This window comes from Haplochromis burtoni, unplaced genomic scaffold (genome assembly GCF_018398535.1).
Source record: "Haplochromis burtoni strain Fernald_Lab_line unplaced genomic scaffold, NCSU_Asbu1 Contig_58, whole genome shotgun sequence".
NCBI classification, from domain to species: domain Eukaryota; kingdom Metazoa; phylum Chordata; class Actinopteri; order Cichliformes; family Cichlidae; genus Haplochromis; species Haplochromis burtoni.
This window is the reverse complement of record NW_024582419.1, coordinates 2,262,376-2,281,190: the sequence shown is the minus strand read 5'-3', so window position 1 is coordinate 2,281,190 and position 18,815 is coordinate 2,262,376. Positions and strand designations below refer to the sequence as shown.

At 39.7% G+C, this 18,815-nt stretch overlaps 1 protein-coding gene across 2 annotated transcripts; it reads right to left on the bottom strand.

The window, feature by feature from the left end:
• Window positions 1-76: 76 nt before the first annotated feature.
• On the bottom strand, window positions 77-18,622 carry LOC102301311 (phosphatidate phosphatase LPIN2). Of its 2 annotated transcripts, none has more exons than XM_014333639.2 (20): window positions 18,501-18,622; window positions 10,727-10,927; window positions 9,291-9,386; window positions 8,896-9,194; window positions 8,692-8,808; window positions 8,421-8,544; window positions 7,847-8,321; window positions 7,142-7,241; window positions 6,813-7,000; window positions 6,117-6,210; window positions 5,954-6,023; window positions 5,789-5,872; window positions 5,410-5,489; window positions 4,739-4,958; window positions 4,028-4,176; window positions 2,976-3,062; window positions 2,738-2,890; window positions 2,137-2,251; window positions 1,908-2,011; window positions 77-1,806 (listed from the first exon to the last, which is right to left on the bottom strand). In XM_014333639.2, exons 2-20 carry the CDS (start codon window positions 10,916-10,918, stop codon window positions 1,662-1,664), a joined length of 2,892 nt encoding a protein of 963 aa, XP_014189125.1. In that variant the 5' UTR covers window positions 10,919-10,927; window positions 18,501-18,622; the 3' UTR covers window positions 77-1,661. The 2 variants fall into 2 exon arrangements, with proteins under 2 accessions (XP_014189125.1, XP_042076927.1); XM_042220993.1 differs by having other exon boundaries at window positions 4,739-4,895.
• Window positions 18,623-18,815: the final 193 nt, after the last annotated feature.

The following is an 18,815-nucleotide window of genomic DNA, read 5'->3' as shown; positions in this document are numbered from 1 at the left end:
TTTTTCTACTCTTAGCATCCCCCACGACTTTGAGGTAACAGAGACACACATGCTAAATGTATAAAATAAGTCTCGATCATCCTTTAAATAAAGTCTCTTTATTAATGCATCATCCAACATGTTTTAACTGTTTCAGTCCGATACATACTTTAAATATACTACTATGCATTAGTTATGTACAGCAAATCTGCATTTTGACACCTTAAAAAAAAAATTACATTTCTGCTTTTGTATCATGTATTCATCAGAAATTTGGTCATTCTTTGTGCTCGCGCCGTTACATCAACACAAATCCACACAGAGTAATCACAGCGATCTACAGAAAAGAACTCAAAGCAGCAGAAACTTTCCTTACTCTAAATGGAAAATTACCTTAAAACTAAAAAAAAAAATAATAATAATAATACTGTGTTCTCTTCACACAAAGTGTATTACTTTCATAGAAAGAGTGCAACAAATTTTACTGACAGTAACGTCTGCCAAAACATCAGTAAAACATTAAAAATGAAGTGAAAATAATAAAATGATTTTCTAGTAGCAGCATTTTTTAAAATTACAGTAATACAGTTAAACCCAAGCAAATCATTTCACAATTTTCTTCTTAGCATATTAATGCAAAATCCTTCAGCTTTTTAAAACTACACATTAAATAAGATTGTTATAAACAAAATAAGGCGGCAAAAGGATGCTTACGCAGCCGTTCTGCATACACCACTAAAATTTGCAAATATAACTCCATGACTCACCCGTACAAAATATTCAAATCATACCCAGTTTACATTTGTGATTTCCCTTCACATGTAGTCTTCTTGGGTTTACTAAACTACTTCCAGCATTGCTGATGGTTTCACAACACTGTCCTTTTCATTTGTACTTGTGTGCCTTCAATGTGCCCTAAATGTGCTCCAGTTTGTCAAAAATACTAAATCTTTAACGTAAAATTTTCCATTCTCAGGAAAAACTTGCAATATGTTCAGATTCGGTTGTGTTGGTTTAGCTAAAATCTGCTGCGTGCCAGCACACAACCGTGCTTCAGTCCACAGTGACAGTCTGATCCCGAGGAAAGAAAATCAAGGTACAAAATACAATAACAACGTGGGAAGAAAAAAAAAAAAAAGTCTCGTACCCAGACACCGAGCTCTTACACCACTGACGACCATCAACACCGAAGTTTTGGTTAAACTTTTAAAACACAAAAGTGTAAATAGTCAAAAAAAAGTGTGAAATAAAACTGCAGCAGTGCTGGAAGTAGACCAGAGGTGCACATGAAGACTACCTTGAATGGGAAATTGTCCAAATTTAGATAAGGTGCAGTTTTTTTAAAACTGTGCATGAAGTCACAGGACTTTGTGATCACGCTTCGTATGTCGCACAACCTGATCACACCAACTGTTATAGCTCCACTGTCTATACAAGTCCTTAAGAAACTTCTGCTCATGTAAGGAAAACTTTGCAAAAGCCTTCAGATAAAGTTTTTTTCTGTGAAGTTTAAATAACGAGGTGCATGAAGGAAATATATTTGCAATATGGAGTGAATCAATACTCCAAACTGTCTTAGTGGTCTACAAAGCTCTCGGACATGTGAACGTAACTGGCATTAAGCCTTTGCAGAGTCAACAAAATAACCAGAGTTAAAGTGTTCGGGGGACTGGTAGTCCAAGTTAAAGCAGCTCCTCGAGGCACACCTCAGCGATGGGCTCTCTCCAGTAAGAGAAGGAGCTGAACTCTGGGCAGCTGAAGGTTGCGTTGTGTTGTGTACTCCGCAGAGGGAAAACATGTTCCACCAGCTCACTCAACCGGCTGTATCTGCCAGAAAACAAGACAGCAGCAGTGAAAACAATGACCGTCTGTCTGAGAGAAACAGCTGGCAGACACAAACTGACTCCAGGGATGGGTCGCCTACTTACGATGTTTTATTGCCTTTGGCTTGTTCGAGGATCAGCTCCCCCTTGGGATTCACTGTGAATATTCGGCACGCAGGAACGCCCACTTTCTTATAGGCAAACACATCCTTGTATACAAAAGCAAATTGAGAAAAAGTATAATTTCATTCATTCATCATAAGAATTCAGTCAGATCTCAAAGAGAAAAACCTCAAAAGTACTAACAGCACAGGGACAAAATTGAGAAACTCACGCTTTCTCTGTTTCCAAAGGCAGCATAGAAGGGGTGTGTGTTTGGGAAGAACAAGTTCTTGATGTCTGTGAGACATTCGATTTTGAACTTCTCAGGCTTCTTTTCTATGATTTCTCTAACAAGAAAAGAAAGAATTAAAGAATTAACCTCAGTCCTTCTGCTGCTGGAGTGTCCTTCTTTTAACGGAGCTCATTTTTCACGACTTTCAAACTCACTGAATGACTGAATCATCTAATGAGCAGCCACAATGCACGACACCGACAGGAGTTAAACTTTTCATTTTAATGATGCAGGCTAAAGATAATATTTGCAGGTTTTGTTTTTTCAAGTTTCTGGTCATCAGCTGCTACACAGTTTGAGAACGTGTGACTGGAGCTAAAATAACATTTCATTAAAGGAAAAGAAAAAGCAAAATGATTGTAATTTGCATTGTGATAAAAGGCTTCCTCTATAACTCTGTTTTATAGTCACTGTTATTCTCTTGGGAAGCACAAACATTTATTTGTGCATCTTAAATCATGTATTCATTCCCAGCTATTCAAATAGCGCTGTTGACTGGAACAAGCAGTACATAAGACAAGGAAGGTTATCATTTTCTTACCTGTGGAAGGCTGAGAAGAGGCTGCTTGGGGAGAGGAGGAGGGGTCCCTGAGGCAGCAGAGTCCCTCTGTCGTTCACCCAGTGCAAATACCCTCGAGTCATGTCAGCCATGCCGATGGCTCGAGCCGAGCAGTACAGGAACTTGTAGCCATTCCTGCAGTGGAAAGATGTTCATGTTACTTGTTGACGTCTTTGTGGCCTAACAGAGTGTAGTCATGGAAACTGTTACTGTTTCTTACTCATGCACTGAGTGGTAAAGCTTAGCAATTCCCTGGTGGGTCCAGTCTTTACCAAGCTGAGGTAGAATCTGACCAAACACATCTGATCTGTGGGGAAAGTAGATGTAAAATACTATAACAGAGCTGAGCATAAAAATGATGAGTGGAATAGATACTGCAGATCCATATTTGATGACTGGATGCTGCGTATTATCAAACAAAACAAATTAGAGAAGTTTACCATCATAACACTCCAACCTGTACACTCAAGTATAAAAAATTTAAATGCCAATACAAGTAAAACATCTGTGATTAATTAAAATGAGACATTAAAGCTCAGAGAGCATATTCACCTTTAAAATTGGTTAAAATAGTGCTTATTACTTCAGACTGTATTTAAAAGACCACAAGTCACAAAAGTGTAGTGAGCCTGATGACACTGCACCCTGAGAGTGTAGCGATTGATCAATAACAAATTAAATAGGTAAAGAAAACACAATTTTATCATCTATTTTACACTAACTGGCACTAAATGAACTTCTTTATTTAGATATTAAACTAGAGATTGAGACAAGCATGTTAGGAAAGTGTTTAAATACTACAATGATACACAAAATCTGTTTGTCCACAAACTCCTCCAAACTTGGCACACAGGTACATCTTTGGCCCCTGGAGGTTCTCATCTATATCATATATAATGGTGTCATCCTGATGCATAGCAACCACCTCATAATGGGCTAAAATGGCCTGTTTTTAGCATTTATGCATCTATAGCACAAAATAAACAGAACTCTTGCCTCCGTGTCTTTTACTGGTCCAAGTGACAAGGTTTGTGCTTAGCAATGTGAACTCCACAGGCTTGTCTATTGACCTCTAAAGTCTGAGCAGAGAAACTGCAGTTCTGACTGTGCAGAAAGGCAAATTAGGACCCTCTTAGCATGCTGTTGCTGATAAATATTTTGCCCTGTGCACTCTACTATATGCCGTAAAGCATTTAAGACTCAAAACACTCTGAAATCTCATGAAATAAAGACAATACAAAGTATTTATTTCAGTATACTTATTCCCCATACTTTGTGATGGTCCCATCGATGTCAGAAATGATGACCTTGTCGTCCCAGTTCCACAGGTAGATGGTCCCTGCACAGCGACACGTTCCCTGGTACTGAGTGGTTATGCTAAAGGTCATATCATTTGGCCCCTTTCTTAACTTCAGGCTGGCCTGTAAGAGACACAATGATTAAAGTTTTCTTTTAAACACAAATACTGCACCAAAAAGTGTGAAAGTGAAGTATTACTTGCAATATGAGATACCTTCCACTACATGAGTAACTGAGCTTGATAAGAATGCGGGATATAATACATTTGTTCATTTAACATCCTGCTATTGTGGCCACTAAATCTTAGCATTTCATTTACCTAATAGAGACCATAAACTTAAATGTAATTTAAGGCTCCCCCCCTTATTGTTCACATTCTCACTTATCAGCATGTTTATATATGTGTGTGCCATCTGTCACTTTCTGCATGAATGCCTGTGCTTGTGTTCTAACATTTTACAAATCATCTTGATAAGATTTTACTACAGTTTGCACAAACATAGAAAACTCTGTTCTGTAGCTCAAAGCTGCATTGAGTCAATGATGGGATGTTTTGTAAACAAAATAAATAAAATATCTAATCTAGGGCTTTTCTTTGCACTTCACAGAAACAGAAATTAAACGACTCAAATGAGTCTGCTTGTAGGTTTTCCCAGTTAATCACTCAGCGGTGCGAGGTCTTACTATCTGATCGGACGAAAGGCGGAGGGATTTCTTGTAAGAGTGACACGGTTGTGGTGCTTGATTTTCCGTCTGCACGCGCTCAGTAGGTGTTAAAGCAGGAGCTGCAGCATTCAGCTCTTTAGTCTCATCATCGCTGGACCACTCTGAAGCTTTCTGCCTGTAGAGGAGAGTACAGTCTGAAGAAGACCAGCAAATGGTGTCAAGAGTAGAGAAAATGGGCCTTGGCCCAGAAAAGAGTTAAGTCATTGTGAAGCAACGTCAAAATAGGCACAATAGCAGGACAATTCAGTGACATATTTATGCTATATCAAATATCTTTCAGGGAACGAAACTCACCTTGCAGCATCATTTATAGTCAAAAGAGGGCAGCAGACCTGCTAATTCATTTACTTAAAGTATTCATTTGCCCTTGACACAGTTTACACTGAAACTGAAAGCACTTTCAATGATTTCTACAATAGTTAAAGATAGAATCTGCTAGTTCAAACTAATGTTTAAACTGTTTTTTGTTTGGTTCCTGGACTCGTACGGATTTAGAGTTATGTAATGACAGCACTGCATGCTGACTAACATGCTAATCCACCCTCTGTGGGACATGTTTACCCAACACTGCTCGTCCTGATGTGTGACTGTAGTGTTGTGAGGAAGCCAGAGCTTTGTTGCTGACTCACTGTGTTTCTGGGGCCTGGTGGAGGGAAGGGCTCTCTGTGGTCAGAGACTCCTGTCTCTCTAACTTGGTCTCTGATGATAACTAAAAAATAAAAAAATAAAAAAAGAGGAAGAAATGTTGTTAAATTTATCTTATTGGAGATATAGAAATAAAAAAAAAAAAACAATGTGCAGTAAAAGTTTGTTTCATAAGGTATGAAGAGTCTTTACATAATTATGCAAAGCAGTGAGTGATGTAATGGTTACTGATGCATTTAGGTAACCTGTTTCTCATCTAACTCACGTCATTTACAATTCAAAGCTACCGATTACCGCCCGCTACACTCGAAAATAGGAGTGTTACATAAAAAGTAAGAAGTTATTAATTTCACAGAAACACACCTGCTTCACGCTGCTCTTTCTCCAGAACCACCAGCGTCCCGACTTTTTTGGCATTTTCTCCTTCACCCAGGCCTCCTCTGTAGCCTGTCAGTCAAACAACAGAAGCATATGTATAAGTGTGCAGATGTAAGCAGCTAAATCTTAAAACTTTACACTAAAGGATACCTTTGGCAGGTTCTTCTGGAAAGCTTGCATACTGAGTATCAATGGTGCTGCCAGTGTCCAGTTATAATACCTGAAATATAAGGAGGTATAACACCTGGATGTTCCAAAGATTATAAAAAACATTGATGAAACAGTGCACCTGTTGGTTAGCAGGAGGACTCACCTGTTTGCAATTCTGACCACCAAATTAGGATTATCAATAATTGCTGGATTCTCTGCAAAGTCATTGTAGGTTATGATGTGCTCCATGAATTTTTCTGGAAGAAAAGAGAGCATCGTGAGCCACACTAAAAATAAAGATGCCAACCCATACTGCAAACTAATATTGCAGAGGAGCTGTAAGTGAAAAACATATATACCCTGCTTTTCTTTTCAAAATAATTCAAAGCTTTATTTGTTTCGCACAAGTTTAATAACTGATATGGAAAATTAAAGTTTGACCTTTTGCACATCTGCGTTTTCCTCAAACAGACGTCAAACATAAACTTCTGTGTTAAACATGTGTCCTTGGCTATAAACCTTCAATTTTTAGCTCAAGAGGCTAAAGGCAGGTCAACAGGTAACAAGTGCAACCAGGAGCATGCTCGCTGTTTTTCGACATTCACGGCTGCGTACAATGACTTTGTCCTTCAGGGTGAGACGGTTATTCCTGCTAAAGGAGTTCTACTGTAACATCTTCACAACATTTAGAGTGACGGTGCATGTCATTGGGTGCTGGCCTGCCCTACACACCAGATTTGCCTGCCTTCAACCTCCCCAAAGTGAAAATGACACACTGGCAGAGATCCAGCACGTAATCCAGAGGGCACAAGCACAAGGTGTCAGAATCAGACTTCCAGGGAGGGAAAGCTACAGCTACCTTTAGAGATCTCCGAGTTCTCACCGACACCTCCACACAGTGACAGTGTGACATCAGGCAGGTCTCCAGCAGAGTCAGACAGACACTCAGTGCCACTGTCTGCTGCTGCACTCCCCACTGACTGGGGTGACTGGGATCCAGAGCGTTGTCCTGTCTCCACCCAGTGTTTATTGACCTGTTCTGACTCACTGAAACAAGAGTGCAGGTTTAGACACTAAAATCAGAAAGTAGTTTTCATATTTGTGTTTCAAAAGTATACAGTGTTTATTTCACCATGTCTAAGGGTGCAGGACAGAACAGGGTAGCTGAAAGGGTTTCCAGGTATGTACCTTTTTGGGAAGTACCGGGCAGCAACGTCAGGCTCGAGTGCGGTGAGGTCTTCTAGGTAAATATCTTCTGGTCCCTGATGTTGGCTCCTCTTCCTCACAACTTTGTGAAATGAAAACAGAGGGTTGACTTCTTTGAAATTGCTGACTTTTTTTTTCACTTCACTTTTGCGTACAAAATGCAGCCCCAGACAGAGTATGAACTCAGGCCGGAACAGAAACCACATCCTTCCTGTCAGCATTCACATACTCTGAATGGGTTCAAGTCAGAAAGAGTGTCTCTGAAAAATTCTCAACTTTTTCTCATCTTGGACTTATTTTTATGGATTGTTTCTTATGATATTTGCTTTACATTTTCAGGGACCGATTTAACAGTTTATTAGTAGCTCTTCTCTCAAAAACAGGGAACTGCTGGGTCTCTTTTTGTAGTCTTTTCTTATCCTTGCGATTAATATTATACTGTGCCAGGGGGGACCAAGTAAGGGAGGACCTCTCTTTGTAATAAAATGAAATGAAAGATTCAAAGCCTCCCTCCTCCTCATCTAAACAATTCTCCCACACTTCTAAGAAGACATGCTTCTGCATCAGAAATTGCAGGAAAGCTTTCTCCTGCTAATGATTAGTTTAAACTTTTCTATATTAAATCTGTAGGTTTAAACAAATTCCTTTAGTATATATGACATTTTCAGATTAAGGTAAAAGTGTTACCCCTTCTCTTGATGGGTGAGTCGGTGGCTTTTGAATTGGCACTTGGGTCAGGACAAACAGCTGCAGAGTCTCCGGTCTGGTTACTACCTGCGCTGGCAGTCGAGCTGCTGTCCTGGCGGCTGGGAAATGAAGATGTCCACCTGGCCTTGCTTGCATTCTTTGCACTGAGGTCAGCATTGCTTGGGCAGGGCTCTGGTGTAAAGCTGCTCGATATCAAACCTGAAAGGTCTGGCTTGGGTTCTGTATTGTTTGTACCATGTGATGAAGCAGCAGGGGGCTGCGCTTTGCAGCTACATTCATCAGGTTTGATGGTTCGGGGCTCAGGTTTTACGATACTGCAAACGGCATCTGTTGTTCCCAGTCCTCCTCTGGACTCTTCCTCCATGGCTTCAGAGCTCAAAATAACCCTGAAGTGTGTGTTCTCTGAGGGAGTGATGGTCAAAGTCTTTGGCTCCCATTTTTCCTTTTTGTTGACCTGAACACAATAAATAGCTTTTAGAATTTTTCAGCAACTCTCTAGATATATATAACTGAATGATATGAACTAGCACTAGTCCAAGTTTTAGACTCTTACCCTGGTAGATTCTGGAAATTCCCCCCAGGTCCACTGCATGTGCGACTCAGCCCTGAGCATGCTCTCTGACGGCTTCACCATCAACTCAGAGTCACTCTTCGGTGACATGGGCTCAGGCACCTCCCTGATATAAGAAAAATAAAAGCTCTAATGATGCTGTAGGAGTAATTTGTTTTATTCAGCCCAGTCTGATTTAATGTGTAAGTGTTTGATCTTTCTGCTTGTAGGAACTCTGTAAACATCTGAATTGACGAAACAGAAAAGGCCATACGTAGTGCAGGGCGACCAGTCGCCATCAGAGAATGGGTAGCTGTCCCATTCAAGGGCGGTGAGTGGGGAATGCTGTCTGTGGTCCATATTTTCCTTCATTGCAGACAGTGAAGATGCTCTGATGACAGGAAACAACAAATGAATAATTCAGTTACATTGAAGAACAGGTCAAATTTCAATTTTCAGAGTAAGCATGTCTCCTCACCGTCCACTCTGTGCATTTTGCTCTTCATCTGAACTGAGATCACACAGCTCCAGCTCCCCGGCTGCAGACACCGTCGTTTGCTCCTCCTTACGTGGCTCAGCTTTGTGCTTTCTCCTGCGTCTCTTCTTCTTTTTACCAGCTGAATTGGAGCAGGGGTGGAGGTTTACAGAGACTGGCTCTTCCAGACTGAGGGGCTGGCTGGTCTCTGCTGTTGTTCCCCCACATCTGGATTCTCTGCTCCTGAACAGAGGCTCTTCTGTAGGGATAGGTGAGGTCACCAAATGGGCTGGAACAATCTCCTGTTTCAGAGAAAAAAAATAAATACATGTACAAAAAAAAGAGCAACGATAGATAATTCAGCTCAATTTTATTCATATTATGTGGGTAAAACTCACATTATTCTGCTCCGTCTCCTGGACAAAGAAGGCCTCTCCATTGTCTCCAAGCTTCATGTGTAGCTCCACAGGTTCTCCATTGATCTCTATATCAATCTGCAGTCAAACAACATTTCAAAAGATGCTTAAACTGTTCTCCTCAGATTTTTTTACCAAACCCTAATGAGGCTTAACAGAAAAGCACAATATGTATGTCGTCACAGAAGCTTTAGAGTTAAGCCACAGAGAAAACTACTCGCCATGACTTCTGCCCATTATTTAAAACAAACAAGCCATAAAGGCTCTCAGCATTAAATCTCCCAAATTATTGGTATTAACACCCAAGTGTGTTCAGTGAAGTACAGTAAGTGCTCTGTTTCACGCATTCACCAAAAGTTGGTCAGACTAAAGAAAAAATAACTGTTTCTCCTGCTAATGTTAGCTGTGTTTTCCTGGTATCCAGTCATCTGCTGATTTTAGTGATTATTGGCCTCCATTTTTAAGCCATCTTCAAGTATTGGTGCTCAGTGCAGGGAATCAGCAGAGGCACTGATGATCTCATAAACATAAATGCATGGAATTCCAGAAGGAACCCGGGGACTCAAATAAAGGTTTTCATTTTTTAATTTTCCATTGATCTGCTCCAATACTGGAAATAACCTGTTCTTTAAACCATGAAAAAAAAATGTTTTTCATGATTCTCTTCTACTTTAAACTCAGCTGTGCTGATTAAGTGACTCCCAGCACCTTTAAATTGTCACAAGGTGCAGGGCATTTAACACCTGTGTTCTATTTTTTCCTGCTTGGTTTGTAGTAAGAAATGTTTTAAACCTCTCTGTGATTTACAGAGTAAGTGAAAACATCTTCAGTCAACCACAGACTACTTCCTGTTCCTGTCAGTCTTTCCTGCAAGTCTACAACAGACGGGCTTATTCTATATGTAAGACAAGGTTTTTGAAGAGGATGAAGCTCGATCAGCTGGGAATAAGAGGCCAAATTGAGCTTTAGTCTATGTATTCTGTCTCCATCCTCAGTTACCCACTATACAGAGGCTATAAATAGAGAGAGTGCAGTGTGCTCTTGTTAGAAGCAGAGAGTGGATTGGATGATAATGTGGTTGAGATGGAAAGAGAGAGGCAAAGAGCAGTCAGATGAACAGAAAATCTATTGTGCAGCTTCTTGATAACACACAGGTTCATTGTGCAACCTTGGACACCCCACATAATATAAAATTAGCCATTATGATCTATGATCTATCTAAAAAAATTTCTATGGTTGTTTTTGTTAACATTTAAACAGACATGTTTTACATTTATTTTAAAATCTGCTCCAGGATACCAAAATGTTTAGGTTCAAATATTTCCTTCAGAGCAGAGCAAGCACGCTTTCATTTAAATTCACAGCACACATTTGCAGATTTTTACACCTGTGCACTTCTACTTGAAGCAGACACTCACTACTTTCTCCCTGGAGCGCAGCACCCCCAGTTTTCCAAAGCGGACATGGAAAGGAGAGCACTGGAACATCCCATCGGGCTGTCGGACCACAATCACGTCAATGCAGCCTGAGAGAGTGGCCTGATTGATCCCTTTATAGAGCTCCTTTACTGTCACCAGCACCTGGCCTGCCAGCTGCCCCACATAGTTCATGGTGTTCACCTGTCAGCAAAAATAGCTTTCGTTAATTTACACTTTACCTTCCAACCCCTTATATTGTCTGGATTAACAGCAGAATAAAATCATGAGGTCATTTTTGTGTCTTTCTAGGACATGGTTCCTGTCGTGAGGCCCCTGTTGTTCAGAATAGCCTGCAAAGGAAATGCATGCCAGTCCCTAAACACAGTGGCTCTGTCCCATTTTCTTAAAGAGTCCTAGGCGATCGAGACTTAATCAGTGCCTCAGATACAGCACAGAGGCTGCTGATGTAGAATTGACCAGAGAGCACGTTTTTGAAAGTGTTTGTGTCCACAAGGAGCAGAAGTTACAATCAATGGGACCCAACTTGGGTCACATCTAGTTTATCTCTCTGTAACCAGTTTGAGTGTTAACAACATAACAATCCTAAGCAGTTAGAAAAGACCTTTGTACAGTTTGTACAGCTAGCAATAAATCTGTGATAGTTTTATGTACAGTTTTACATAAACAAGCGAAACCTGTCTGACATGTCAGCCTGACTTTGTTAGAGGAAAAAGGAGTGATAAAACCTCAAATTTAGGTTAATTAAGAATTCAAAAAAATGCTACAATGAAAATAAAATGCACACTGGTAGCACAATTGTATTTTTATTCATATTCATAACTTTTTTTATTTTTACTAACATTTCTGTACTTTTTATGCACATCATACTCACTATAATCATCACCAGCACTGAAGCCTTAAATACATATAATTATATTATTCTCTCATCTTTAAATCCTCATGTCTGCTTCATCACCTTTTATTGTTGAAGGGGACATGAGGAATGCATTTTATATTAGTCACAGATCACTTTAGAAAAACATTTCTGGTATTTTGACTCAGTGGTTAAGCAGTCATTTTTATTTCTACCAGAGTTTATCAATGCTATAATGACATGTCATTAACAGCCATATTATTAATCTTCTCTGAATGTTTCAGGTCGTTCATGTCTGCTGACTCAAAGCTAAGCAAAGTAAAATCATTCTTTTTTGTTCTTTGTTTTAATTTTGTGCTATGAATCTCAAAGAATAGTCGAACAGACACTACAACGCGTCCCTTATTACAATAAGGACCTCTGAAAGAGAATAACAATAATAATAAGATGTGAAAAGGTGGTACGCATGAGCTGGTAAAGTTTGGGGAATCTAATTTGAAACACAACCCAAAGATCATCGACATATTAGTCCATCCGGCTGACGATTCAATATCATTTGCTGTGGCTGGAGAGACGGCCAGATGAGGCAAAACCTTTTTGCATTAGATGAATTTGATTTGTGACCTGATGGTTTTCTATCTACTGGTGCTGAAAGATAACCCAATACAGAGGCAGTGCAGCACGAGTCCAAACTGTGTCAACTGTAAACTGTTAACACAGCGGGATCCCTTTTCTACTGGTATTCATACAACAACATTATCCCTGAATCCAAATGTAATAAGATATTTCTCAGTCGAGGTCTTCCATGAACACAACCCCTGTATTAGCTTGCATAATAAAGCACAAGTCAGTCAGTGTAATAGGACTCTGTACTGTGGACAGTCGGATATATTACAACTAAGTAAGAACTGCAACTTACCACCACTGCAGTACACAATTCTTGTACTGTGATGGTTTAAAAGTTTAAAATAAGAGCATAAAATTTACAATTTATGGACTCATCGTAGCTCAAACATGATGTGTATATGGACAAAGAGAGTTCACACCCAAGTGGATTAGGTTAAAAGGTTGGAAGGTGAACTCTGGCCTATGCCGTTTATAATCAGAACAGTCACTTCAGAAAAACCCACCAAATGCATTTTAAGGATATTTCTAACTTAATATGCAGTGATTTCAACACTAATTTTATTTTATTGCAGTTACTGTAAAATAGGGTTAATGCCTTTGATTTAAACATTTTAAGCGGTATGTAAGTTTTAAATCTAGATTGGGTAAACAATGAATAAAAGAAACTTCTTACACAACAACACACAACACTACGACAATGTAAAAATACAATGTCATTGACTCAGATCACTGACAAAATCAGTTGTGGTTACATTTATCAGAACTGTCTCATGCGTCCCTCGTACACAAGCTATCACATTACACTTCCAGGTTACATTACGTCATTACTCCGGCTAATGCAGTTTTGGGGTTTCCTGCTTTTCTCATGTACGTTCGTAACACCACAGCAAACAAAGGCCATGTTTTCAGAGCTCAAATTTGTATTTACTGAACCTTATTTCATCCCTTCAGGATGTAAGTCGAAGTCGTACAATTGTCATTATATGTTCTCATGTTGCTCAGCACCTACAATTACTGCGGTTTAATGTGAGTTCAGATGCTTTAATGTATGGTTTGCAACAGGAAACATGACATGCAGATAAGGAGTTCTCATATTTGTGTGGCCTAAATGGTAAAAGTAAAAGAAAAAAAAAAGTGTTATTGTGTTGTGTTTGGGACAACAATTAAGAGACTAGATGCGAGCTGCTTACCAGCTGCTTGGACTTTGAAACCATTCAGCCTCTAAGACCGGCAGCCAGTGTTCCAATTAAACTCTAATGCGATTAGACCAAAAACATACTCAGCGAACTACAATCTGCTGATAATAGCTGAAAATGATGAATACGCAAAATGTGGTCCTTTGGAGATCCAGTCATATCTACAGCCATTAATTCTGCACATCAGGACCTTTTCATCAACCTAACCTAAAGATAGCGTAAAGATGTTTAGTGATTGCAGCAGAAAGTAAAATGAAGTTGGGATTAAAGGACTGGAGCAGGTTTACAAGAGTAGATATATTCACAGTAGATAAGATACCTACTGGGAAGCTGATCACACAGTGAACTGGCTGGAAAAAGCAAGGAAGGAAAACTTAATCACTTTTCTTAATCAACTAATTTTTCTATAGAATCTAATTTCACCTTCTAATATTCCTCGTTATCAATGAAAATTCAATACATTTCTGTTGTCTTACACGAATTTTCCTCACTCTCCCTTTCCACCTACTCAACAGTCAGGTGAAATAATAATATACAGACTGACCAATAATTAAACACAGTATCATTCACAGATCCATCAGGTTCTGTCCTGCATTTCATAAATAAATGACCACAAAAACACCAACCTTTACTCTTATTATAAAAAGAGCAAAGGTGAAAAAGTCCACCTTTGCTCATACTATTCAGTAAGACAGAAGTCAAAGCAGCACCCCAACTCACTAGAGTCCAGAGGGACTTCAGGTGCAGATGCTGGTCCCGCTGCTCTACAGGTGTCCTTCCTGAGGACTCCATGTGCTCCCTCCTCCTTTACCCCCCTTGTCCTCCTCAAGCAGCCTGCTCCTGGTTTGTGCCATGCAGCACAGCTCCTCTGACCTTTCTACATGCACTGAGGAAAAATTACCCCAGGCCTTAGCTAAAACGCTTACATAATCCAGCACCAGGCCCCCAGTCACGGACAACCTGTGCTTGAAATGTGTCTACAAGCAGTGCAAAACACCTTCAGGGAACACTTTGATACAATGGATTTTGGTTTGAATAATAATTTACTCTATAAAATGTGAAAAACTATGCAGAACAACAGGTGCCAGAGCACATCACCATCCAAATATTTCATATTTAAGAATGCAAAAGTAGGTCATGGACTAAACTAAATCTGATCTGTTGGCACAAGACATAGATAGCCGTTACTCATTCTATGGAAACCATGAATGTATACAGAATACCAGCAATGTATCTCAAACTTGGGTGTTCAGTGCTGAGAAGACCACAAAGGTTACTGAATGTTGCGTGGTGTTTAATGATACGAAAACAGCATTACACTGTGTGCACAGAGTTCCTGTAATATCCTGTCCTACTGTCAACCAAAGCAAGCTGTACCCTGAAAACTGCAACGCTCGTGTTGTGTTCAAAACAGAAGTGTCTAGATGAGAACACAAAAACAACAATCAGAGCTCCCTGTTGAGTGCTGTTGACCACCGTCTGCTTTATCTGCAATGCACATGACCAAATTTAGAATGAGTTCAACTCCCACAGCACTTCCGTCACACACATCATAAGCTCTATAAACAGATAGATGTGCATGTGAATTTGCAGAATGTAGATATGGGGCAAGACATTTGATTATTCTGGTATGTATTAAAAGTACAAAAGCCTAGTGAAATTTAATCAGGCTCTGGTTGCATGTAGGTAAACTGTCAATTTACTTTACTGGTCACCATACTGTAGCTCTTTATTAGTTTTTCTCCAAGCTTTCTCCCTGCAGACAGAAAGTTAAGTCTTGGCCCAGATATCCCCAGGCTGCACTGAAAGTCTGAAAATACTGGCTGATATCCCCAGAGAATTTGGCCGCAGACTAGCTGATAGGTTCCCACATTAAAGATAGAATGGTATGATGTTCTGTACAGCTGGGGGGGGGGGCAAAGTGTGCAGACTTGAAATTAACTGAATTCATCCAGAACATAACAAGAATATACAAATCAAAAACAATATGGAGCCTTATTTTCCACTAGGAGGTGATTAAAAAACTACACAAACTCATGATTTGCTTCATACCTACCAACAGCATAAAAGATGGACATCCTCTATTGTTCTACAAAGTGCCTTTATGAATACACATATGTTCTAAAACTAGATGTGGCAAGCAAGAGGTGAACGAGGATGTGAAACTGTACACTCATTTCAGCTTGTAACTGATAAGTTGTTGCCCAACAACTTGTCAGATACAACCAAAAAAACAAAACAAAACTAAAACATAATTTTCAATATGGACTTAACATTTTATTCACTATGATGTGAAACTAGAGATTGAGTCCATAAAGTCATCAGGAGAGTGTTTACAGACATGAAAGAACGAGAGGGCATGTGCTGCGCTGACCGCTAGCTAGAGCGAAGGACATAGTTTGTGTTGCGCTGGCCGCTGCGCTCTGCTTGTATGTCATTTTTTGCGGCCACTCTACGTGTACTAGATACACCTGGTCCTTGTCATTTCAAAACATGTCTCTCTTTGACTTTGTATCCTCTACAAGAGTTTGTGTTGTATTAAAATCTATCTATCTATCTATGCACGTAAATGTATGTCAAAAAGTTCACCAAACTCGGATACGCACGTTTCCTTCATCGTCTTCTAGACTTGTTTTTATTGGTCAGGCAAAGGTACAGTTGAACTAGGTCAAACTTTGACCACACATCCCTGAATACGCCACGCTGGCACTGCGCAGCAAGAAACCATTATTGTGCAGCGCAAGCAATAGAAATGAATGGGTTTCAGAGAGCAGCACTGCACGTGCCAAATCATATGTAAATGAACACACAGGCCTAGACTGGTCTGCAATCATCTTGCAACCACTGGTCATGATGGAAAAATTGTATTCGCTAACCATGGTTCCCAGAGGTTGATGGCAGCCACTTGGAAAATGCTAACATTCCAGTCACGCAAGCCCTGGTTAGTTAGACTGGTTAGTGACCCCCTTGCAACCACCTGTCGATAGGGAAAAACCTGTATTTCCCAACAAGTTGGCCAAAAAGCTCCTTGTGATTGGTTTGGTCGCTAGCGTACTGCTGCGGTCATAGTTGAATGTAAGTGACGAACTTGTCTACTAGGGGAACTTTCTCCATTTCTCATCTGTGTCGTACTTTTTCCAAATTTTGCTACCACTGGGCTAGTTGTTTGAGAGTATTTGCAGACAAAGAAACAAACATAACCATAACAATTTGCTAGCAACCAAAGCAACAGCCAGACGCCTCCAGTAACCACTGCCAACCAGTTGAGGAATACGCATTTCCTTAGCAACCAGTGATCGTATCTCATCCAATATGGCAGACAGCTCTTGAGCAGACAGCACATGTGCGCATGTCACGTAAGAAAACCTCAACTTAGCAGGAAGTCTTTGCACAAACAGAGTAGCATCATTCTGATATTTTTATTAATACAATTTCAGTCACAGTTTCACAATCTTTACACCTCTGCTATTCTGACAGTGGGAGACATTTAAAAACAACAGAAAGACTATTCAGGACAACTAATCACGTATACACATTTCATTTTTAAAAAAAATGGTCTTAACATGCGAAAATGCTAAGAATAATGTCAAGTACAAAAATCTACACCTCCAGGTGGGCTGGAACTAAATTATTTTCATATTTATTCATCTCTTTATCATTTTTTAAATATACCTTTAATTTAATTTAATATACCATTAATCAAGTGTAGAAGTTTACAAATTAACCAACCAAGCAAAAGGTCTCTGGTTCCATTCTGGGATGAGACATAAATCGCTTGGGTCAGGATGTGTAAAAAAACAAATCCCCCAAATCAAACATATGGAAACTACCCAGTGTGGAATCCCATGTGAATAAGGGATTACCCATTTTGATTAATAAAATGTCCACGTTGCCACACATGTTTGTCCACCAAAAGAGTCAAAAACACACAGCTAACACTATAAAATACTTAGGATTGGTAACATAAATGCTAAATGATGAGTCACTTATCAGAAATGTCAATTAAAATATAATATAATGATGAACTTTTTCAGCAAAAATCCAAAAATAATTAAATAAAAACTAACTGGTAACGATGGTAAACAGCTCATCAGCAAATTAGTCAGCAGACCAACAGGCTTTTGCCTCAAATGTCAGCATTTGTGTGGGCGTCTTCCTCATTCAAAGGAATCAATTTGTATTCATATGATGTAATTTATGGCACAAAACAAATATAACACAATAATATAATAAAAAGCTTTACTTTTTTGGTTGATTACAAAAATGGCTGGATACACATCCAGGACTCATCCTGGCCCGTCTCTCTGTATGGGGTGACAGGACTTAAAGAGGTGTTAATCCTGTTTACAAGATTAGGACAAATCTAGCTTTCCCTGTCTTGGCACGTTCCTACTGCTCACTACATCCAACTGTCCAACGTGATTGTGAGTCAGCCAGGTGTTGTTTTGACCAAGGTCGTGTTAAAGATCCGTTTTCATTAAAACCTTTCACCTATTCATAAAAGAAACATAGCAACACTGTATGGGTGTTTTTCACTTGACTTTCTGAAGCTGAAAATTCAAATAGGGCTTTATTTCAATTAAATAATGATTTTAACTGTTTGTTTGTTTTTAATTTAGTAATTTCCCACGTTTAAGTAGCTGTAAATAATTATGTTTGACATTTAGTCACTCCAAGCAGTAGGCTCCGTGCACCTGTAGATTACATTCAAATTCTGGTCTCTAAATACCCAGCTTTAGTTTAGTATTTCTGTAGTGAAACCTATGAGGCGTTTAAGGACACAGCTGACGGTTAACCTGACAAAACCGGCACTTATTATAATTTAACAAAACGCGTTAGCGTCACAAACCTTCATTATCCTGCACAGGCTGACTTCTACTCGATATATCAACTGTCCACAAGCGACACTCAGAATCAAACAGGACTCATTAGTTACAAGCAAGCTAAATGTCTCCTTCAACCGCTCCGCAGCAGCGGGGCAATATTTAAACTCGGGAAGTCAGGTTGTGCCTCTTTAAATTCTCCCCCAGCTCTTAAATGAGCGCAGTGAGGACAGCGAGCGGTTAAATCATCCTACCTGCTGGAGTACCGGCTCACCGCAGGGAGACACACCGTCACTCAGCCTCTCCGCCGGCAGTTTGCCGAGTCTCTCCGCCTCTACAGCCGCTAAGTGGAGAAGGAGCACACCACGTGACCATGAGGCCGCACGTGATTTCAGCGCAGGTGGTCAGGTGATTAGGTTAGCGAAGTCCGTTTAGAGGAAGAAGGTTTAGAGGTAAAATGGAGAGTTTGCGTAAAATGTGGTGTGCACAGCCTCAACTTTTTTTTTAGAGAAATATCAAAAGGATTCAAAATGAAGTCACATACTTTTTAATTAAGATTTGGTATCAGA